A 24,549-nucleotide genomic window follows, 5' to 3' on the forward strand; every position below is an offset into this window, starting at 1 on the left:
AATATCTGAATAAATACAGAATAAATATATAATTCAATAATATTTCACAGTTATTAACTGTGGTAGTAAGAAGAAAGTTCTGCACTAAAAAATAAAACAGAGCAAAACAGTGAAAGTGATGTATGAAAATGCTAAGACTAAGGCAAGACATTGAAGGACAAACATTAAGTAAGTAAATGCAACAGAACTGCCTGCCTGATCACTTTAGAGCAGCTCCCAGAAGGCCAAAGTAGAGTAGAGCTTCTGTGCAAGGGTTTGGAAATAAGAATTGATGGTAGAACAATTTCTTTACAACCCTTTGGAGACTGAAGAGCCAAAACAGGAGGGAAATGAGATCTAGGCCACTCGCGAGATAGACCAATTTAATGGAATGCACAAGACGGCCCAAAATTGAGCCCTAGATTAAATTCCAAGTTACCTTCCCCATCAAAAGAGGTCTGGAGAGGAAACAGAAATGAAGCAAGCTGTGTGTATCAAATGCAAAAAGTCTTTCAGTCGGCATCTGCACATGCTGCCAGTCTATACCAATAAAATCTGCAAACCTGATGTAAAGCATGAAAACATGCACTTTAGTGCATAATTCAGAACAGGCTTGGGTTTTCCGTGCAAAATTTGAAATGTCCTTTTACCTTGACTGCTCAATACCCAAAATTTGAGGCTAAATGTCTGAACGGCTCTTTGCAATTCCACAGCAATTCAGAGGCACGCGCTTGCTCCTGGCCGTTCTAAGCGCTCCAAGTCATGTTGACAGGGATTCCCTGTGATGTGGGCTCATACACTGAGCAATAAAACTGACCTTCAGGGTTGGCCACACAGAGAGAGAATTACAGCAGCTTCAAAAAGGACCATGTATTCAACTCTCCCAATGAGTGCAAGAGTCACAGTGGTATTTTATCAAGAAAGGCATGAAGAGTTCATACCTTTACACCTCAAGGTTTTAGTGGGACAAGAAAATAAATGGCTAAAAAATAAAATAAACCAAACTCTCTAGCAAATAATATTGTTAAGTTTTCAAGACTCTATAATTGAAACGGACTGGTTCTCAAAGTTTTGTTCATGTATTTTCAAGTTAGTAAGTATGTCTGCACTACAAAATAGTTGGCTTGGTTTTAGTTCTTTTCAGTATATAGAATGCCAGTATTCTGAACAAATATGAGCAATTTTTTAAATAGACAAAATTCAAGATTGCTTCAGAAAATACAGTAAACTCTAAGTGAAAACGGGGCTTCAGAGATGCTATGCATTGAGCACAGCGGCTTAATTACTTTAAAGCAAGTCCTTCCATACCTACACAAAACAGAGTATTGCTAATGACAGTGACAGAAAACGATAACTACTCTCGTTTCCACTTTGAGTCATTTTTCTGTGGTTAATAAATTATATCCATAACAGTGTTAATAAGTTATGGTACGGTGTCACTGCATTAGTTTGCATTTATGATGAAGCACTTCATATGGCATTACCTATACCCATGGAAGAACAGAACAGGAGAGAGCCCTTCTCTGCCCTGAGAAGGATTTCTTATGCTGGCACTTTGATGGATCCCCTAAATAAACGCTGTCTCCTGACCTCTGCCTTGCTCTTACTTCTCACCTCTGCTGCAGGAGCACGCCATGGCAGGGCAATTCAAAAACTTTAATACCTTGAATAAAACACTGGCACTCTTACATCAGTGCCCTTTCCATAGGAATGATATACAAGGAGTTAGAGGTAAGGCAAAAACGGGAAGTATTCAGATCAATTTACTCATGTGAAAAGGACACTGTCAGATCAATTCACCTTCCCTCAAGCTCCCAGAGGAAAACAGGAATACTAGACTGACTGATGGGCTCTTGATCAACTACTGTAAAAGCTTGTTTTTCCTAAAGTTAAGAATAAATAAATGTGCTTTAAGCTTAATATGATTTGATTTTTAAAGAAAAAAGAAAAGCAGAAGCTATTTAAATTCTTGCAACCCAACTATGGCAGCACTGGTGAAGATAGAGATGACAACAGTAATAAGCACACTTTTAGCAACTGGAAGAAGCTCATGGCTTTAAGTATATTCTTTTACAAATAAAGAAATACAAACCAGTAAACAAACTGTCCCAAATCAGAGTTCTGTAGTGTGGAGTTTTAGTCATCTTAAGCATTAACTTGAAGAGCTGCTATTAAGAAAGATGGGGTTTTTTGTCCATTAAAGTTATTACATAAAAATTCAGTATAGTTTGAAAGAAATTTTTTTAGAAGAATGTAATTATTGATTTGTCTCCTGTACCAGGATACTTTCTATAGTAAAGTATTCCTTTTAAAAGCTTTTTCCTGCTTTATATATACTTATATACAGAAACTCCTTTGTGAAACACAATGTTCAAATAGAAATGAGATATTCCACCTCAATAGAAATTATTTGCTTTCTATCAGAATCTAGTAAAAAGTAGCACTATTAGATTAAAATGGAGAAAAATCCCAAGTTATCTGCAGCCTCCATAAGCCAGCAGTGCAAAAGCTCGCATGCTTTTACAGCAGGTACATACAAGATAAATTCATAGACATATTACTGGAACGGCTTGCAACCAGTGAAGATAATTTTGATTATTTCCACTTCAAAACTTCCTATATTGGAGTCACATCACTGAAAACAATCTAACCGTAGGGGGAAAAAAAAGTGATGGGAAACAAGTCTGCTAATCTCTTCATGAAACCCAGACAGAGGAGGAGAGTAGTCTCCTGTAGATTAACTGAAGTCTTTCAGAGACAAAGACTCCAGTATTCTAAGCAAGAGAAATAAAATCGCCATAAAAATACCTTCACTTAATTTTTCTTTCTCCCTCCCTGCCACAACTAGCATAATTTATTTGTATACTGAATTTGTCTCCACGGTGCCACAATGAAATACATTTTAAAATTTAAAAGGTAAAAAAAATACCATGTTCCCACCACAGCATCATTGGACACCATACTGCATAGAAAAATGAGTTGTGCCTTTGCAGTAATTTGACAAGAGAAGAACAAAAAGAATGGCAAAAATAGAACAATACGACTAACGTTTGAAGAATGCATTGGTTCAATATTTAGCAACGCATAAATTGAGGTCTCATTTTTGTTTAGGTATATTTTGATTATAACTAATAAATGACTGATATTCCTTTGGTTCTTTGCAACAACAACATATCACCCAAAGAGCTTTATTCTTTATTCCATTCTCATATAGCATGCCAAAGACTGTCTCAGTTTATGAATTAGCATTTAAAACTACTGTAGGTTATCTAACAAGCATTCAGATTCAATAGTACTTTTGACAGCAGTAAGTAAAGAGCCTTTTAACAACTTGAACACATGTGCTTGAAAAAAGTAGTTGCATCAAAGCAGTTCAAAGACTGCAGACAAAAACCAGTTAAAATCCAGTTTGCTGTGAGATGATTTTAGTGTGGTGTAAACAACCTTTCACGACTTCCCATGGGAAATGTTGTAAGACTATGTTCAAAATGAATCAGGCATATTTATAAAGATCATGAAGTGGTCAAATGCATTTGCATTTTTGGCAGATCCACTCCACGGGTACTACTTGCTACAGTCTGTAGAAATCTCAAATCTCACATCAGCCTTGCCTATAGTGCTTTATTATTTATTACATGTTATGCTAAGTACCTGCGAAAGGGGACATTCCTTGGCCAATGAACTCTGGTTCATATCCTTCAGTAAGTCCTTCAGAGCATTTCTTACTGTTGTGTGAGACCATTGTTCAGGAGGCAAGTCTTCTAGTTTAGGGCAACTATTTGAAACACAGATTAGAAAAGGGATTATTACAAGATTGCATCCTGCTGCAGAACATTCCTTTAAGACAGACAGATTTCATTTTGCGCATCAAGCAGATGCATCTGGAGATTGCTCTCGGTCTCCTGATTGTTCCGATTAGTTAATTACTTTATACAACACATCTGCTGTATTGATGCATGAATTATACATCAGCTGCATGTGGCGACTATTTTTTCATGTTACTTCTACCTTCCTGCTCTGATGCGCTTGGTAAAACAATTTAAGGTGTAATGCTTTCTCACGACTGATCATGAAAAGCATTAATATATTAACCATTTTTGCTTTTTTGTTGCCGTGAAATTTAAGAGCCTAGACAGCAACAATAAGTGAGAGCAAGTCATTCTTTTACAAAATGCACACAGATGGTACTGTTCATGATATGCAAAAATATTTTTCTCTTAAGTAAACTTTATGTAAAATGCCTTCTTGTAATGCATCATTTAATTGACTAAAATGCAATATAGTTTTAATGAGATATCCAAAGAAAATCTATGTATCAGAGCTATAAAAGTTTTCTGCAATAGTATACTGTAAGGCAAAGAAGAATTAGAGTAACTAAAAAGGAATTTAGGCAAGCCTTTGTACTTTGAGCACAAAGCACAGTGGGAATTAAATACAAGCAATATTAACAGTTAAGAGCAGACAAGTAACAGTTCACATCCCAGAACTGGTATATGACTTACCTGTGTAACTGGATTTTCAGTGTGACCACATGATACACATCTTGCAGCATGTCTGCTACTGTAGCATCAGGGGCATCTGTCACATAGGAGAGTGGAACTGGATTCCACTTCCCAACCTGGATAAGCCCTGCAGGATTGTAATTTTTGGAGAGGAGGGGGAGGGGGCAAGAAGGGCAGGAAAAATTGAAAGAAAGTGATTTACCTAATTCCTAGGGGCAAAAGAAATATCTGATTTTAACAAGATCACTACCTTTGTTTCTAACCTCTTAAATTTGGCAAAACAAAAGAACAACCCCCTCTAAAAACCCCCCACCCACACACCATCAAGGATAGGCCTTATCTATATTATGAAATAATACAAATGCATTGCAGTAGAGATTTTTAAAATATGTATAGAAGTATATTTTCCTAAGCTCCCATGAATTCAGTAGGACATGATATAATAGTTAGCATTCCTCTCAACAAATTAGTAAGAATTTTGCAATGCAAGAATTGAGCACAAAAAAATTACTTTGCAGTCTATAAAACCATCAGGAACAAAATAAAAGAAACAGAGCTGGATATTCAGTCATAAATGCAAGTTGACTCTCAACAGTCCATCTGCTCAAATATGCTTTACACTTCCTTGTGGATCCTCAGTGGAGCAGATTATTAAGGTCAATAAGCATACTAATGATTCAGTTGAAGTCTTTTTTCTTCTTAAAAAAAAAAAAGAAAAAAGGAATTTACCTTCACATTCCCCATGAACAAAATGTGCACTAACTAAATAAAAACACATCAAGGAAAAAAAAATACAGACACAGAATCTGTAAGAAGTTTAAGAAGTAAAACCTGCATTGCATTCCTGAAAGAAATCCTGCCCCTCCCCCAAGACCCCACAAACAAACACAATTCATTGTACAATTTCATAATCTTATTTACCTTTTGCTTGGGCAGCAGAGCTGTGAGAATATCCAAGAGATAGCAATGCCATTTCAATCAGCTGGTTGAAAAGCATATCCTTCCTCACCAATACAAATTCTGCATGCTCCTCCTTAGAATCATACTCAATGGCATTTTCATAATGTTCCACTACACAGAAAACTGGAAGCATACTTCCTATTAAAAAAAAATAAATTTAACGTATTAAACTTGAGTTATAGTAGAGTAGGTGGGTCTATACAGAGTTATGTAAATAAAACCTGTACGAACAGGCAGAGGAGGCATCAAGAATCATCACAAATATTTGATCAACATATTCCCCGAGTCCTTTCCCCTCACCCTCCCCAAAAAACAGAAAGTTCTACAAAACATATATCTCCCTGAAAGGCAGAAATGCAAAATTATCTCCCTTGATCAGATGCAGATTTAAAGAATTACCTTCTGTAGAAACAACAAGGTTGACTGAAGAGAAGTTGCTTCTCTCTGTCCTGCCTGATTTGTTGTGAGTAGCAGGCAGCATGAGAACCTAAATACATACTGCAGATGTCTTCACTGTAAGCCATTTTAGTACCAGCCACATAATTTTGTTTGTTAACATTAAAACTTTCTTAGTCCTGCCAAAAATATTTAATTGGTTTCAACATCAACAACAAATCACCTTGTGTGTTATTCATTCACTCTGAAAAGAGTACACAAGGAAACAAGGCAAAAGTTAACACTAATTCGTGCTTCATTCACTGAGTGCAATTGAGCACTACTTTCTCTTGCATCTTTAAGGAACAAATCATGACTTCAATGCCACTTTAAGAAGTGTACCTGCAGTTCAGGCTTATTTTTGTTTTTCTTGTTGTTGTCTCCTGCACTTTACATCCCACAACGCTATTTTGGCATGCCTGAAAGTTAATAACTAGTTTCCAGTTTTGTAGTGTCATATGGCAAACCCTTCCATACACTGCACAGAATATTAAGCAAGTAACCTTTTTTCTTTCCTTTTGCCTTTTCCTTTTTTCTTTTTATTTATTTTATTTTATTTTCCTCCCTTTTGATGAGAGAGAGAGAAGTAACAAACAACCCAAGCTGGTTTAGGGACAAAGTCTCTCCCAGCAATCAGATTCCTGGACTTTATGAAAATCCCTCCCAGCCTCCCAGATGGACATTGATGACACAATGACCTGTGGTTTTAAGCTCCAATCCTGTTCCACTGTCTCCAGCAGCACAGGTTAGGATCTCTTAATGACAGAAAGGAGAAGGGTTAAAAGGAGATGTACAGAACTGTCTTATGGCAGCCTGCCAGAGGGGTATCATCTTTAGCATAAATGATGACAAGGGTTATTTTAACAGGGCACCCAGGAACTCCAATTAGTCCTACAATGTTAATGCCTCTATAACCACTGCCCTCTAGACTTACAGAAACCTCCTAACCCGCTAAGGTGCACCAGACATGGTGTAGTCTAAAAGGAAGCTTTACTCTTGACAATAGAGTAAGACCACATCTGCTGATTTGTGCTCTAACATATAGTAAGAAATCACGATAAAAAAGATACCTCTGAAGCACGTATATTTAAACTACATCTGTTCACCAGAGAGCCAATCTCTGGCAAACAAACCCCTTCAGGCTTGCAAGGAAAAGCTCACAAACTCACTCCAGTTTGCCCAATAGGCTCAGCATGAAAGACTGAAACACAAGAGCAAAAGCTTGCCAATATTTATGTAGCGCAGGAAGGAGATTTTTTTTTTCTTTTTAATTTTTTTTTTTTTTTGTAATCTGAGTGAGACTGGCCAGGAAGGGAGAGAAGACCAAAGCAAAATCAGTACATGCAAAGTGATGTTTATTTCACTGGTTTTAAATAAGCTGTGGACACACACGATTCATCTGCAAAAAGGTGGTGGTTTGTTTTTTGGGCTTTTTCTCCCTTTTAGGCTCTCACAATTGATGTTTTACCTACTACCATCTGACTCAGAGTAAGGGCTCAAAATTCTTAAGTAGTTTCATCAGTAATTCCTGAAGATAAAGTGTAAGCAAAGCTTCATTCTAACAAACAGTGCAGATACATCCTAAACCAGCTACAGCATATTTATTTTTCCCCTTATCAGCTCCTACAAATTAAGCTATGATCAGACACAACACACAGGTACTTTGCTGCTTATCAGCACCTTTTTTTGCCGGGTACATGGTTTCTTCAGTTGCAGCATTTTGGGAAATGAGGTACTTTAAACAACACAGGAGAGCCTCCTGGCCAAATTTTGAGGCACAGCATAGATTAAAAGAGGTGGATCCCGGTAGTGCGACACAGGTATCATCTGACTACAAATCAAGCCACTAAATCTTTTAGCAAAACTGTCACTAGTGTCCTTCTGTTAATGTGAAAAATGTTATACAGGAGAGCACAATCTCAGCTGGCTGATCACTCCTGCTAGTACTTGGCAAGACCTCCAAGTGCAGCAACTTCATAACCTTCTAGTATTAAAGGGGAGAGCATTGGTCAGTGCTCCCTGCTAAAAATACAGCATGATTTAAACCTGAAGGCAGTGTTAGAGCTTTTGCTGAAGGTTTACGAGTCTGTGTAAACAGCACGTCTGCCATAAGGAGCACTGAAGTCTGTAGAATCCTTGTCTAAAACTGTCCTGGCATTAAAGTTTGCTGTGCAAATATCACATAATACCAGAGACAGCTGAAATCTCCTATTTAGGAATTTATGGAACTTATATGTTTGCAGGCGTCAGAAAGTCCTTTTTATACAGCTCCACTGCTTCACTGTACAATGTTAATGCACTCTGCTTGAAAAGCCGTAATAAATTATATTTTTAATGCTCTTACCCTGGCTTTCTTAAGATGCATACATTCTTGGCAAACAATCAATAAATAGGGTAATCATGAGCAGAGGCCAAAGAATTTGCTGAAGTGCTGTTTTTCCATTTTTAATAGATAAAGATCTAACAATACGGACTGCTGTGTCTGTTCATTTCAGGATCAATATATTCTTTGTTTTCGCCAAACCGAGGAAAAAATAAATGATTGTACGATAAATGTTATGCATCAGACACAATGAAATTCCTCTGCCTTCTAAACTTTGTGCGTTTAATAGTCTTGGTTGCATTTTGCACTTTGCTTAGCAAATACAAGAAAAATCTGGATTATAAACATAACTGATTATACTAGGAAAAGTAGAGGCTGTTTTAAGATACCAAATTACATGCAGCATATTTCGATTTAAATTAGCAAGCCTGCAGGACATGGTCAAAAAGACTTACAAATTTTGATAAGTAAAATTTGCATATTATTGTCCATTAAAAGTATTTTCAATGCAAACAAAAGCCATCCATATACAAACATCAATGATTCTAAATGTGCCTTTTCCTTGTGTAAATGTCTAATTACAGCAAACCAGCCACTGAAAAATATGACACCCAAGTTGTTCATTGTTCAATAATGAATTGTACTTAAGAAAATAAACTGCGAAGATTGACATCATAAATGACTTTTCCAATGTGATACCTAAAGATTTACACTCTCTCCTTTAAACCAACTTGCAACTGCTATGGAAATACTGCTGCCCTTCCAATCATAGGACCATCATTAGGAGGAAAGGCGAAGAATTTTTGGGGGGGGTTCAGTATTTACTCTTACATATTTTTGCGTTTCTTAGCCCAGCGCTTATTCAAAGAATTAACGCACCAAATTACTTATATTTCAATGTAAGAATTTCCTTTAATTACAGTAGCTAGCCTTTACCTTAACAAAAATCAGACTCCACCCTGAAAAGCAAGATGCTCCACCCAAGAATGAACCTTACATTTCCCAAAAGTGATTTATATCAGAATTGGGAATATATAGTGTTTTAGAATGGAGATTTTAATCCTGAAATATAAATGAAGTCAAGTCTGCAAAAATATGTTTCCCCCCCAAATATTATAAATCATATTTCTCTAATGCAGAATTATCAAAAGCGTTACCTTTTCTAATATTAGTTTTCATCAGGTGTCCAGAGTGTTTTAAAGGCACTCCTTGCATTTTAGTTCCTGTACTTCCAAGTCTTCCTCTTCCTAATGGGCTCCCATTCTGTTCCAAGCGCGCAATTTTGGCTGGTGGACCCTTCGGATCGCTTACATTGTTAGACATTTCTGAATGTTCTTTCCCCTGAGTTGCCTCGTTCAAATGATCCATACTCAGTCCCGCCTCTAAAGATCACCTGCCATGATTAAAAAAAAAAATATATATGTTGTACACGTGTGCGCATATGTATACGTACACAGCCTGCACATGTACAGAGACAGATATATATGTATCACAAGCTCATAAAGAAGAATACATAACTGTTTTAACTAGAAATAAATGCCTTTTTTAAAAGAAAAAACTTATTCTTCAAAAATTACCTCATACCCCAGTTTACAGAGAGATTGTGTCATAATCTAGTGGAATGGTTTTTTAAAAGCCAACCAGAGTACTTCTTAAAAAAAAAATTAAAAAATCTTTGGAGATATTCTACTAAAACTGAGAGAGTCTAAAACCCATATAAGTGATGATGATTATCAAGGTGTGTGCTCCAAGACAGGTAGTGTTACAAATCTCACAGAAAGGTTTGTTATTATTCGCGGATGTTTTTGTTGTGGAGGGAGAGAGAAAGATTCTAATGAAAAAATTCTTGATCTATTTGATTATAAAATGGACAAGCCAAAATAGAGAGATTGTTAAAACTTAAGTTGAAGAAGCAACAGATTTATTAGAGATGTAGACTATTGTCCATTTACAATTCCTCTCCCCCTTAAAAATAGAAGTTAGAAAAGAATTTGACATTTAACTTCAGAAAGCAGTGGTGGGAGAGGATTGCTTTTGAGTTTCCTAACCAATATTATACAGAGTTTATCAACTTTTGCAAGGTTCAAAACATGCAATTTCTCAGATATTAAGCTTCAAGTGTTAAACAAAGTAGTTTATTCAATTAAGATAAATAACTGAGTAACTTCTCATCAAACATAAAGCTGTGGAAAAATCCTCCACAATTTCTACAGTACTTTTGATGCCCTTAAATATAAAAAAACCCCAAAACCTGAGTGATGCTGCTACAGCTATTTGAAACCAGAATTTCAATAGCAAATTAAGAAAAGGTATATATTAGCATGCTTGTATTCCCTTTTTTTAAACTTTTGAAACCTCTGTCCATGAATAACAATTACAGTCAAATCACTAAAAATCTCCCAAGCCTACAACATAACGGAGTAAGTTTTAAGGATTTTTGCCACTCATCAGTACCTGTTTTTCAACTATATTAAAAAAGCTTGCTGAGAGCAAAGGCATCTTTCTGGTTATGATTTCACTAATCAATACTGTTGTGATTGTTAGGTATTTTATCTACCTTTCCCTGACAGGGAAAGGTATAACTATACAGACAATTATGTTATATATATATATATATATATATAAAAATAATATAATCGCTAAGGACAGGTCAACAGACATTAATCTTTGAACCAGTATTTACATTAGCAAGTACAAATAGTAATCCTGGGGAAGTCACATTTAGAAAGACTGGTGTGAATCGGATAATTGCTACTTTTCTTTCAGTTGCCTAATAATTCAATACATTTTCTGCACATTTCATAGCCAAGTTATTAGAGCCCAAATATATTGGAATCTTTATATATATGCAGTTCTATGTCACTAGTATACATGCCAGTGATAATTTTCCAGACTATTTTTTTCTTGTTTGAACATCACGCTGTTTTTCCCGATACGGTGAAGAAAAAAGCAATGTATTAACTCGAACCTTTACAAGCAACCTCAAGAATGCAACCAAATAGATGAAGTTCAGACAATCATTATTTTTCCTTATGCTGTTAGGTGACAAGCTAAGGTTCACTATTCATCTTTATCCCATCTGTTTTAGGTCATGCGTCTCATTAACAGTAAACATGCCTATTTTAGCCACTTTTCAAAAAGAATTTTTTAAACTGTGCTAAGTGTAACCTAAGCAAAGAATTACAGACTCAAACTGTTAACATCTTCCGATGTTTCTAACAACACTAACAGACCATAGGGCTGCTATTCTGAGACTGGTCTATCTCAAGAAAAAGAGGATTAACAAAAAAAAAAAAAAAAAAAAAAGAAAAAAAGAAAAAAAAGGGGTGTTGGGGGGGAAGAGTAAAAGAAAACACACACAAAAAAAGCTTCGAACAAGAAATTCCTCATCACTTTTGGCAACTTCAGAAGTACTCTAAGGCAGGAAGGCTCTTTGCTACAAAAAGTATCTAGTCATCATGAGTCAGAATCGCACTACATCATGTACAGTGAATAAAAGTGATAGATCGCCACTTAGTTAATACACTGACTGCAACCAAAACACCAAATGGGTCATTTTCGCTTGGCCTGAGAATACCCACCCATCGGCATCCTTTCACCGCTTAGTCATCTTGTAAAAAGCTTTATGTTACAAAGCAAAATTACATGCACATAAAACACCTAATTTATTCATTTAAACTCCATGCCCAAGGCTAAAGTTCACTGAAACCTCAGTTTGGAATAGTGATGAGCAACAACCAGCATGGCCTGCCCAGGGAGAGGGTGGCAGGAAAGACCTATCATCTCCGCCGGTTCCAGGCCAGGAGTTTCCCCGGGTTTCGCATTTAGGCATCTTTCACAACTACAAGTTTTCATCACAGATCAGTGAGAGAAGAGCACAATTTCAAGGCACAGTTTCCCGGAGCCAGCGTACACGTACAGGCACACCGCGCAATTTCTGAATGAGAGTCGGTGCCGTATCTCCTTTTGTCGCGATGTAACGCTGCCGGTATTATATTATTTCTTTCTCTCCTCCTGAATCAGCCCCCTCCCCATGCCTTTCCCCTCCTCTTCCCTCCCTCCCCCATAAAAACCCATAATCACATTTGAGAGAGGCTCCGCACTTATCCGTTCCATATGGCTCTCACAATCCAGGCCAAGCTTTCCCTGTGACCTTTTAAAGAGACAAAGAAGCAAAGTACTTATCTAGAAACAGAAACACTGCAGTTTTCTGAGTGAAATTAGCAAAACCGACCCGAAACTCACCACTTCAAAACTTGACAGCATATAAATAACAAAAACAAAGGAGGTTTCCTTTGCAGCCCGAGCTCTTGAAGAGGAAGAAGTTCAAGACTGATGTTTTTAAGTCCCCCCCTTTCTGAAGGGGGGGGGGGGGGGGGGGGGCAGCAGACCTGAGGACTACTTCCCCTAATATTCTCTTTTTTTTTTTCTTTTTTTTCTTGTTGCTATTTTCCTCTAGGCGGGGAGGGGCAAAAACAGATAGCGAGAAACAGAGTAGCCATGAGCAAAAATGGCAATGGACAAAAAAAAAAAAATAGAGATTAAATATCTTTTGAGAGAGCCAGTTTTCGAGGTTTAGCAACGGAAGACAGAGCTGCAGATCAAATTGATCAGACAAGTGTAACGCTCAAAATGAGGAATTAATAATAATAATAATAATAATTTAAAATAAGTAGCAGGTTTAAATTAAGGTGGAGGGTGATTTAAGTCTAGCTATCCTTTCAAAAATAAAACCAATGCATAAAGGATCAAGTGAGAAAGGGGGTTATTAAAAAAAAAAAGCAAAGAAAAAAAAAAGGCAGCTTTTCTATCCAGTGTGAAGAGCAGAAAGTCTACTTCTAGGTTGTCACTTACACTATTATTCTCCAATAGGCACCCAGAGGAGCAGCACACACAGAAGGAGCCCGCTCCCCTCCCCCTCCACAAAAATATACACCGTAACAGCCCCCAAACTTTCTGCGGAAACCTCAGCCCCAGAGATCGCTACTGGAGATAAAAAGAGGAAAAAAAAGTGGAGAGAAAATTGCAGGAAAAGGCACTAAAATGCCACTTTTAATCTCGCCTCTGCGGTCCGGGGAGGGGAAAAAAAAAAAAAAAAAAAAAAAGGAAGAAAAAAAAGGCAGAGAGGACCTGTCTCCTCTCATTTACCGGGGGCTGTTGTGCGAGTGACGGGGGGAGAGAGGGAGCGAGAGAGGAGGGGAGAGAAAAAGAACAGAGGGGAGGAAGGAAACACACAACAAGGCACACCACCACCACTACAAAAAAGTGACGAGGTTTCACTCCCTCCGAGTCCAACACCGGGAGAAATTATAATTAAAAAAAACCCCGATCGTATTAGGAAAAAAAATTTAAAAAAAAAAAAAAAAAGGAAAAAAGAAAACCAACAACAAAAAACTGGTTCTGCTTCTGCAAAGAAAAAAAAAAAAAAAAAAGAAAATCTGGGAACTCCGTGAAGAGTTACTCGCAAGAAGGGGTAAAAAATATAAAATAGAAAGGTTGCAAAAAGCCAACAACAACAAAAACCAAGCCAGCAAAAAAATCCCAGTAACAATTGAAAAAGAATAATAATGGTAGGCTTTGTATTTTGTCTTTTTTTTTTTTTTTTTTTTTTTTTAATTCTCGTTTCCCCTGGCTGGCTGGGTATGGTTGTTATTTAGGCCGGTTTGGTGGTTGTTGCTGGATGTTACATGGATATGTGTGTGTGTATGTGTGTGTGTCCCCGGACGGAGCTGCCTCGCTCTGCTCTGCTCCCCCCCCTCCTCTCTCTCTCCCTCTCTGTTTCTGTCCCCATTAAATTATTAGTTGACTCATCACTACTCCTCCTCCTCCTGCTGCTGCCGCCGCCGTCCCCTGCTCACAGCCTCCTCTCCTCCTCTCCGCTACCGCTCGCTGCCGCTGCTGCCGCTGCTTCTTCTTCCTCCTCCTCATTTTAATACAAAATAACACCGAGGCCACCGGCTTTTTTTTTTTTTTTTTTTTTTTTTTTTTTTTTTTTTTTCCTCCACAGCCGGAGACGGGAGGAGGACGCAGCCTCTCTGCTGCTGCCCGGAGCCCTTCCCCAGCGGCCCCGGATCATCCGACGCGTCCTGGGAGAGAGAGAGAAAGTGGCAGAGGAGGAGGAGGATGAGGAGGAGGTGGTGAAGGAGAGAGGCGTGGGGGAGGGGAGGCCGGGGAAGGGGGAGGGGGTCGGCAGAAGTGCGGTGGCAGAGGGGGACCGCAGCGAGGAGCGGGGAGGGGGCGCCGGGCCAGGCCGGGCCGGGCCGGGCCGGGGGGGAGGGCGCCGACGGCGGTAGGTGAGCGGGGGGGCCGGGGGAAGAGGGCGTGCGGCTTCCGGGCGCGCACGAATTTGCAGCTCGTTGGGTGCGGGTGAGGCGGCCCTGCCTGCGCCGCGCACAATGCCCGCTCCGCGCCGCCCCGCTCCGCGCCACAGCGCGCCCCCCCGGCAGATGGGGCCTGCGGCGGAGGGGGCGAGCCGGGGGGACGGGCATGGGGGCACAGCAGTAGTACCCGCAGCAGCAGCAGCAGCAGGAGGAGGAGGAGGAAGAGGGGCGGGGGTGAAGGCTGAACAATATCCTGCCGGCGCTGCCGGGTGCGCCGCGCTGTCGCAGCCTCCGCCCCTCGGCGCGGAGCCTGCGCGGGCCGCACCGGGCAGGTGCACAGCGGCGGCGGCGGCCCCCCAGGGCCGGCAGGTGGGGACGCGCCGCGGGGGCCGCCTCGGGGGGCCAGCGGCCCATGTGGGGGAAAGAAGTTTCTCCTTCCCTCCCCTCGCCTTCGATACCGACGGGGGTGAAAGAACAGCACCAGCCGCGGTTCTGAAAGGCGGCCGAGGCTGAGTGAAACCGGGCTCGTTCCGCGGAGCGCATCATCCACCGCGGCTCTGGTGGCTCCGCTGGGCGCCGCGGCCAGCCAGAGCGAGCTGCAGCACACCGTGCGTGAGAGCGATACACCGCCTCGGGCTCGGGACGGCCCCATGCCACATCCCCACGCCACAGAACTGCCCCTGTGTCGAGTCCGCAGCGCGGGACCGAAAGCCACCCCTGAAAGGTGAAAGCTAAAAGGTGGTAAAGTATTGACAAAATAAGTAACTGCGAGACAGACAGGGCTTGTTCCCATCATGCAGTTGGAAGAAAGTAACCCAACTAGACAAACTTGAAAGCAACAAGTTTGTACAAGCTGTGAGATAAGGGAAAAATTAAACTTCTTTATTGATAAAATGCATAGTGTTTGAATAGACTATGTCTAAAGGGAAAGTTGCATCATCGACCAAAGAAAACATTAATTGCTGCATAGACAGGCATATAACCAAAATGTTTAGGGCAGTAACTTTAAAACAACCGACAACAAAGCAACAACAAAACACAAACATGAGGCAGCAGCAAAAGTAGGTGAGTGAGAAGGCTAATACCAGTCCTGTAATACACAAAATAGTATGGCCTCTGAACACAGAAAAGGAAAATCATTAATTCTATAAAGAGAAAATTTTGCACTATGCATATACTACTTATTATTAAAAAAGAGGAATGCGTCAAGACAAGGTAAAGAATCACATTGATGTTTACTAAAATAAGCACAAACAGCATATAGGACATGCAGGAAAAAGAAAATTGTAATAGGGCGAAATGCATGAAATATTTATCATATTCTGCAGTGCATAAAATAGATTATAATCTCAGAAGCAAAGAAATGCAAGGCTGGAAAATGAATACACTGTTACATAATACTATTATTCAAAGCAGAATAAGTGGAGGTGGCATATGTATGAAACATGAAAAGTTGTACCTATGCTGTATGTCTTGAAAAGGCTTACTAAGATCATTACCAAGACTGCTGAAAAGGAAAAATAAAAACCAAAACCCAAAACCAAAGAAACATGTTTCACAAAGAAAAACAAGGGAAAACGTAGATGACATCTTCCATAACATATGATCAAGGGGTAACTGTCTAGTGGGTTGTTTGTTTAGAAACCAATCTTTTTTTCAACAAGATAGAGTATCAATCAGTCCCTCTTAAAAAAAATACATATATATATGTATTTCCCAATACATTTGAATATTTGGAGGAAAACTGTATTAACTAGTTTAATTCAAACTTTGTGGGCACAATGGAAAATATCAATGTCCTATTTTTTCAACCTTATCAGAAAAGCCTGATAAGGTAAATTTAAACTTCAGCAATAAGCAGGACTGGCCACTAAAGAAGAAAATCATGAAGATTGTGAGAGTATCAGCTGGCAGTATGCTGCCTGCAGCATGATGGAGGAAAAGGACACTGAAGGTAATTTAAGAGATGCACAGCTGATTAGAATAGAGCAAATATGATCTGGAACAAGATTTGGGACTAAAATACCACCTTATAAAAATGATTACCAGATATGACAATAACAAAACCAAATAACAACAACAAAAGATTACAATCTTCTAAAATAACTTTTGCTTTGGTGTTCACAAATCTTTCTGTTCCTGGTTAAAAAAAAAAAAAGACAAACCAAAACAACACAATGTTTGGATTAAAACAATGTGATTAATCTAAAAAGCAGAGATGGCGAATTAAAGGAGCAGGGAGATAACAATCTGATAATACAAGAGCACAGAAGGCCTAATAATGATATTATTACGCACATAACCAAACACTGACAAACAAATATTCTGTTAATTATATAATTGTGCATATGCTTCCTATGCTTGAGATAAATGATTATGGAAAAGACCTCTCTTCTTGAAATTGCATATATGCACTAAACCTTATAAACTCTCTACCACATGGATTAATCTAATTCCCATACACCACTTATGCCTGGTAAAGTATTTACTACAGACTTGGAAAGCTGAGCGTGAAACCCTTGCTTTACTAGAAAGCACGAATTACTGAAGGCTGCTACTCTTGACAGACAACAATCAGATATCTCTTATCAATACCGAACTACTTGGAAATAATTCAAGATACAGATATCTGATTTTCATTTGACCTATTCCAATTTGCACTTCACTGTGTCAACTTTGATATTAACATGTTCAGCTAGAATAAAGATATTTATAATAAAAACATATATAAAGAACAGAAGATGAATAGATATTGTCATGGATACATATGCAGGCAATCATTTAAACACGCGGCAATAGTAACATCACATTTTTCATAGCTTCTAGTCAACGTACAGCAGGCAAATATATGCTTAATAAAGGTTATTAATCCTTAATAAAGTGTTTGCACTGTTTTTATTATATATAAATGAATTTTGCCCAAGCATATTTTGAAATAAGACAAATATTCAAAAAGTTGGGCTGCGTATTTTCAACCCCCTGGTGAATTAACTCTCGAGCAGCAGTCTCAGTAGCTGCAAAGCAAAACAAATTCTCCAGTGTGGCATGCTGCCTCAGTGCCTCCTAAGGTCTCTGTTCCAATATTTTCTTGTTCAAAATAAATTAGGAAATATGGGCCCAGATCTTGAGGCTTGGCTGTTGTGCAATGCAAACAGAAATGACCTGGCAGCAGAGCAAAACCAGCATGGCTGTGTATTCTCTTTTATCAGATTTCTTTGGGGAGATCAGGCTGATTGGCTTTTACGCATATGTACTTCTGACAACGCTGCAGCCCTTTGGGCAACCTGTAAGCACCATCCCATGCTGGAGGTGCTGCAGAGCCGTGCAGCAGCGGCGGGAGAGCAGGACAATTCTCTTCAGTGGGAATTTGAATGCATTTCCCCCACTGCAAGGTGTGACGGGCGCACGTCTATGGGTAGTGGTACTGCTGGACAGCAGGGCAATGTCAGTACCATTCCGTGACTTTCAGAATGTAAACATCTGTGGCCGGAAGGTGGGTGACGCCCCAGAGGCTTGTGCCTACTTGCCCCGTGGGTTAAACAGAGCTGTGGCTGAGGGGGAAGGATGCACCCCACACGCCTTTCCCACGTCTACCTGTGCAAACCTCAGCACATCACCGCTGCTGTGCCAACGCGGTCCCATAGCCCTACAAGATTTGCGCCTCGGACTAAAGTTGCTTTTTGGTCTCCTCAGACCCACTTCCCCTTCGCTTTGCCCTGAGCAACAATAGGTGCCTGACACCGCTCAAAAGCTTCAACCAACTTGGCTGCGGCAATCTCAATTTACATACGACCCAAGAATCCAATGCACACCAATGTGAATCACAGCATTCTGCGACATCCCCCACGCTGAACTCAAAAGTTACATACCAACCTAGATTTTTTTGACTGCAACCTGCCCCAGCCTGGATAGGATGCCTGTCAAAAAGCAAAAGTGCTATGAAATGAAATTCATAGCACTGAAAGGCATCGCACACAAGCTGTCGTCCCCTCTCACATTTTGCATGAGCAATTTCTGCTCGTTTGTGTTCTCTCACACACCATGTCCTGAAACAGTTACGTAAAATGAATATTTAACTTACGATAGTCAGCTGTATTGAACTGCACTTAATTGGTTATTAAGTGAAGTAAATTATCCTTACCATATTTGTCAGAGGTGAAAAACCTACATATATGGCTACATGTAGTGCATTCATTAGTTTACAGACCCCAAGGCTCCTGGGAAGTATCAGATATCTACACAGTGTCCCATGGTGCAGCATTTTTTAGCTGGATGTCTCAGCTAGCTTGCAGATATGTAAAATCATATACAAACAGACATCTCCCTATTGATTGCCTCTGTGACGAGGCTCGTTTACTCCTGCAAATATTATCAGCAATGTACTTCAATCACTGAATCTTTTTTTAAAATGGAGTTGAATAAGAATATGCAAAATGTGATTATGGATAAAAGAAGTTACTTTTTAGTCAAACTACTGCACCATTTTGTGCAAGTCATTTTGTAGCTGTATGTCTATTTTGACTAAGATGCTTGTGCTACTGAAGTAAATACATACTTCTGCAGATGTGGCCCCAACAGTTATTTCAGTTCACCCCTTGGTGAGTCACAGAGAGGCAAAATGCTGGAAGAAAATTATGGAGTAAAATCCAACTAATCTGTTTGGCATGATGTAGAGAAGGGTGAACAAGAGCACTAATGAGAATAGTGAGTCTTTCACCCCTGATTGCCACAAGAAATCTTAGCTGCTTAAAATTGTAATAAGAGAGGTGCCCACTTTCCCATGAAAGATCAGAGCAATCATCAATATTAGTGGTTAATCACATAAATCTTACTCTCTAAGTTCACAATCTCTTGCCTGCTATGTGGACAAACTGAGTTCACTTTTTGCTATCAATAGTAGGACATAAACTCCCACAAACACTACCTATACGTCATTTAATATAAGCCAGTATGTTTTATGACTGTGGACTTTAGAACCACTTCAAATAAAAAGCTTCAACTTTAAAAAAAGCATTTTGAAGACCATATTCTCTTCCATCCTTAACACGAGACTAGGACCTTGATGAGTCATGCTTGTAATTTCCATGTGGCAACTACAGCCAACTACTTCCACAAAAAAGAACAAATTAAAAAATGCAATAAAGCTTTATATAATAATATTTTATGCAATTAGGCAGCTTGAAGAAAGGAGGAAAGTTGGCATCTCAGGATCAGTCAAGTTTCCCATGTCATAAATGTATCTTCAGCAGGTCACTAATTTCACAGCTTTGTACCCAGAGGTATAATTTTTAGGTCTTTCATGTGAAGATGCTTAATGTAGGACACTGAGAGATGAAAAAAGAGTGGTTCCTGCTCCCTCATCATCACAGCACTAGATAACTCCTAGGCATGAGATGGGCATATAATTGTTACCTAAAAGAGTCAGTTGATAAGTGGTTATTTTAGGGATGTGTCTGAAGAGAAGCTCTATTAATTTAAGAGTATATAAATCATGATCCCTGGACACAGAAAGCCACAGTTCCTGTTATTTTTACTTGTTAAAAGGAAAGTTACAGCAAGTTATCTCCTAAGTGTTTTTCAATGTTGTTTGCAATTTTTTGACTGGTTCTGCTTTTTCTTTTCCATTTTGTGACTCATTTTCCCTCACTTCCAACCACTGTGCTTCTATCCCAGTTAGTATGCTTTTACAAATACAGAAATTTGATCCAACAATTCTAGGCAGGGATGAATTTCACACAGCCCAAGCAAAGCTGTGCATTATGGTAGAAAACATCTGAACTGTTGCACTTAGCTCTACAGAGGATGATTCAAATATTATTATGTAGACCTAGATGTTCGTGCTGTAGAGTTCAAACCACGGTGAGTTCTTACATAGGAATTCTTCACCAACAGAAGAATCATCTCTGTCACTGACCTGGTGATACAACTAAAAATCTAGTGACACAAACTGAAAACATGGAAGAGTTTAAGTCGAAGGAAATGGTTAGAACTGATTGATGAATTGAACTATGTCAAACTTTCATTATGAAACACAAAACCACATGAAATGTCCTGTTTCCAGTTTCATTAACTCAGAACTCTGCACATGTTCTGCTGCACTTTTTCTACGGTTCAAAACCTTGTAAGTAAAACTGTGCATCTAATTACGGCCAAACTTGTCAGGAGTCAATATTCACTGTACATGAAATACATGCAAAATGTGTGGTTTTTGTGTAAAACAAAATGAAAGTTGGTGGTTTTGGCCAAATTAGCATTTTCTTCTAGGGCTCCTTCCAATCTCAAACTCCGATGATTCCACAGTAACAAAGATGAAATGAATGAGTTTTTTAGTTCTTTTCAGGAGCAATTAGCTGTTAATATTCACTGCTCTTTTAAGGAACAAGATACCTGTTAATATTGCCAGGTGCTAACTAAAAAAGGTTTAGCATATGTAGTGTCACTAAGATAAAGGTCACTTATACATGTGTCAGAGTATGCTTAGTTTAATGCAAACAACATAAAGCAAAACCAAATAACTTCAAAAAGTTAAACATACTTGTTCTGATTTAGAAAAAAAAAAACAAAAACACAAAAAAAAACCCCAAAACCAAATACACGCACACAAAGAGAGAAATTAACAAACATATATTTAAGTATTTGATGTATATATTTTCTTAAAGCAACTATGTTTCAAGATTTCCTGCTAAGTGGCTACAGTGGAAAGAAACTGAGATGGAGAGCAGCAGCTGGAAACTCACTAGAATACAGTATTTTTAGGGCAAAATTTGGTTAATATTTATGATAGTAATTTATACTCATGAAAACGCATGAAGGAAATGCCGTTAACAGGTGTGTAAAAAGTTAGTTCTTGTGTTAAATACAAAAATATCTGAGGAAAGATGTCTTCTCTGTAATTTGCTTCTGGCAGGTTATACTACAAACTCCTTCCTGTATTAATTTTTCCTTCACAAATCTTGATAAAATGAGAAGTTTTGGAATATTCTGCTCATGAAAGATGCAGTACATTCTCTCAATTCATTTTTCCTTTATGGATATACAGATGGAAAACCTCTCTGCACCACATCTTCAAATGTGCCACTTCCAAAGTGGATGGGGCCAGGTGAAGAAATGCTCCAAATTATTACAGTTGTAGAAAAAGAACATCCAAATCAACTTACCCCCATATTTTTCCAACACCTTCAAATACACGAATCGCTCAATATGCTGCCATGAATGAACTACACAGAAACACATCTCACATCTAAGTTCATGCTTAAAACTCTTTTAAATACTTTTGTATAAAAGGAAAAAGAAAACATATTCAGATCTTCATTTACTTAATACCAAGTGGTCATTGCTATGGGCATATCAAAAGAGTTATTGTCATTTTTGCTTGATTTAGTTCCGTAAAATTTTTTCCATGACCAAAAGAAGTACTGTGCTCAGTCCATACTGAACTTTTTAATAAAAAGCAGTAAAGCAATCTACTTCATTGTCAAATGATTGAAATAAATTTAATTAATGCCTTTGGAGGGAACGCCTATATAAGTATCACAATCACAAGAATGTGCATATATGCATATATGAATACATATGCCCAGCCGCAGTCTACCCTGTTGCTTTAATGTCATAACACTATAGTCCATGAGCAGCTGAAGGCAAAAATGAACTCCTATAATTTAAAATATCGTGCTGACACAATTTTAAGGTCAAATTACATTGTGTAGTTTATTAGAAGATTAAATGCTTGCTTCATCACAGGACACTACAGCCCTAGAAAAGGCAGGCAGTATAGACATGCTCACAGACAAACAAATTAAAAATAGTAAGTTATAAACAGGGGAAAATAAGTTTATGCCACACCAACAAAACCAAAAAGAAAAAAAAAAAAACCCAAAAAGCAAAAAACACAAAGATGCATGAAAAGCAGTATGCTATGTTAGATGTTTATCTATACATAAGAGACAGGTGTCACAAAAACAAAACAAAAAAATCACGAAGCTAAAGAGAAACTTTAACTCACCAGTTTCCATCTGTTATATCTGAATTCATGCATAATTGATTATCCATGACTGGTAAGTTCTTTTTTTTCACTAGCCTAACACAGTTTTCTAAACATTATGTGTTAAATCACCACCAAAGTAAAGGGTGTTTGAGAAACCGTAAGGGCAGAATAAAAATTTTTAATGAAAAATAACATGTCAGTTAATAATAGAGCTGACCTATGTTTAAGAGAGAAATTTTAATCATGTGCATATTAAATATTAATAACCTATTCTGTTATTGTTATAATAAGGTTAAGTAAGCTTCTCCATGCTTAAGGAAAGAGAAAAAGTAGGAATATGTAACAGTGAAAAAAAAGCGCTGAGAAGCAGAGACATAAGGAAAATGTGTCAACAATAAACAAGAGGAAATGAGAAAGAAGGAAAAGATGAAGGTGGAAACTAATCTCTATGTGTCATTATGACTGCCAGAGTACTGGCAAAGCAGCAGCATCCTTTTATTTCAATTTTAATCATTTCTGAATTTTAATACCCTGCTCCTTTTGTAATTCTCCTGGCATTCCCTATATGCATCCATCCCAGCCAAAACACCAGTGTAAATTAAATGGCACACAACCACACCACTGATGTAGTTCTCCCAGTAGAACCAATTGAGTGACCAAAAAGCAGAGAAGGTATGACTACTTTGTATCCCCACAGACTACTGGCCAATTAAGTGACTTAATGTTCTTCAATTCCTTTAATTTTGAAAAGAAGGGCAGTGGTTAGGTAACCCAGCAATATAGAGCCATTAAAAAAAAATAAAGCAAGCCAGTAGTAATACAATAATCAGTGACCATCAGGGCCTGGAAAAATGAGTTTGCTCTCACTGGCACTAAGGAGCATCACATGATTATTTAATTACAGCTCTAATTTTTGTCTCGTGGATGGCAACATATCAACAATTAATAGGGCAAATAGAGGAGACTGCATTTTTAAAGAGACAGAACCTATAAGAAATAGTGCTTGGTAATGCAATTTATCAGACAGTATAATGCTTCTTACGGCATATCTGTCATCCTGCCAAACACATAAAGAAATTCTACTGGTTCAATTCTCCTGCATGGTATCCATAAAATTCTTCTGGAATGCTTAGAAAACCATAACTACACCTATGAGTATCCTAATTGTCATTTTAAGCGGCAATGCAGAAGTCGGTTACTTGTAGGGCTTGCAGCCCAAATAAAGTAGTGGAATCACAAGTTTCAAATGCAAACATGCCATTAAATTGTCTTGAAAAGATTATAATGAAAGTCATCAGGAATGGCAAAAATTATTATGGTATTCAGTGAGTCATGTGAAAAAAAAAAAGAAAAAGAAAGTCAATAAAATACAGTCAATGGGACAGAGATTGATTTTAACCGATTGACTTTACTGTGAGATTTTCTTACAAAGCATACCAAAACTAGGGGCTCAAAACCTATATCATACCGTTCCTGCACAGGACTGCTAGGTAAGAAATGAGAAACAAGACCTAAAAGAAGATGTATGATAGACATTATCGACTGCAAAGCTCTGCTTTAAAACAGCTGGATGCGGTTTCTTTTCCCTCATGCCTCATCCTGCAATGACAGCAGTGCGGAACCTGGGAACTGTGGGAAGTTCACTATGTCAAGGAGCACTTTCCACACTTAGGGAAATCTGGAAACTTATCAAAAAAAACCCTAATTTTATGCACCTTTTTGCAAATGCACTCACTTTTTCACAGCAATGGGTGGACCAAGCTATGATCCCCATAAATTCATATTATCCAGTGTATGTTTCAGACAATAGTCAATATACAATGTAGCAAAAGCAAGCTCCAAATTTCCTCTCAGCAATAAACTGTACCCGTGAAAAACCTACCATACTATGCTTAGAAGTTTTTTTAATCCTACTTCTCAATATAAAAATTAGACATGCTTTTTCATTTGATATTCTAAAATCTACCCTTTGAACAAGCAAAGAACACTGAGTTTGGGCCCTTGCGCCGAAAAAACCCTCTGCTAAACAGCAGTTCAAGTATTATT

The 24,549-nt window shown here is 38.5% G+C and overlaps 1 protein-coding gene across 3 annotated transcripts in view; it reads right to left on the reverse strand.

Annotated features, from left to right (window-relative positions):
- SATB1 (SATB homeobox 1) overlaps positions 1-24,549 on the reverse strand; it is a 91,718-nt gene that overhangs the window by 60,496 nt on the left and 6,673 nt on the right. The window contains exons 1-5 of one of the 3 annotated variants that reach the window (XM_059482582.1): positions 12,445-13,266; positions 9,357-9,592; positions 5,403-5,579; positions 4,482-4,608; positions 3,631-3,754 (exon numbers count right to left, since the gene is read on the reverse strand). In XM_059482582.1, the coding sequence (XP_059338565.1) occupies positions 3,631-3,754; positions 4,482-4,608; positions 5,403-5,579; positions 9,357-9,567 (639 nt within the window). In that variant the 5' untranslated portion in view covers positions 9,568-9,592; positions 12,445-13,266. Of the gene's footprint in view, positions 1-3,630; positions 3,755-4,481; positions 4,609-5,402; positions 5,580-9,356; positions 9,593-12,118; positions 12,182-12,444; positions 13,267-24,549 lie in introns of those variants that run through there. The other 2 variants (XM_059482600.1, XM_059482591.1) reach the window with 2 other exon arrangements.

This window comes from Ammospiza nelsoni, chromosome 1 (genome assembly GCF_027579445.1).
Source record: "Ammospiza nelsoni isolate bAmmNel1 chromosome 1, bAmmNel1.pri, whole genome shotgun sequence".
In the NCBI taxonomy this organism is placed as follows: Eukaryota; Metazoa; Chordata; class Aves; order Passeriformes; family Passerellidae; genus Ammospiza; species Ammospiza nelsoni.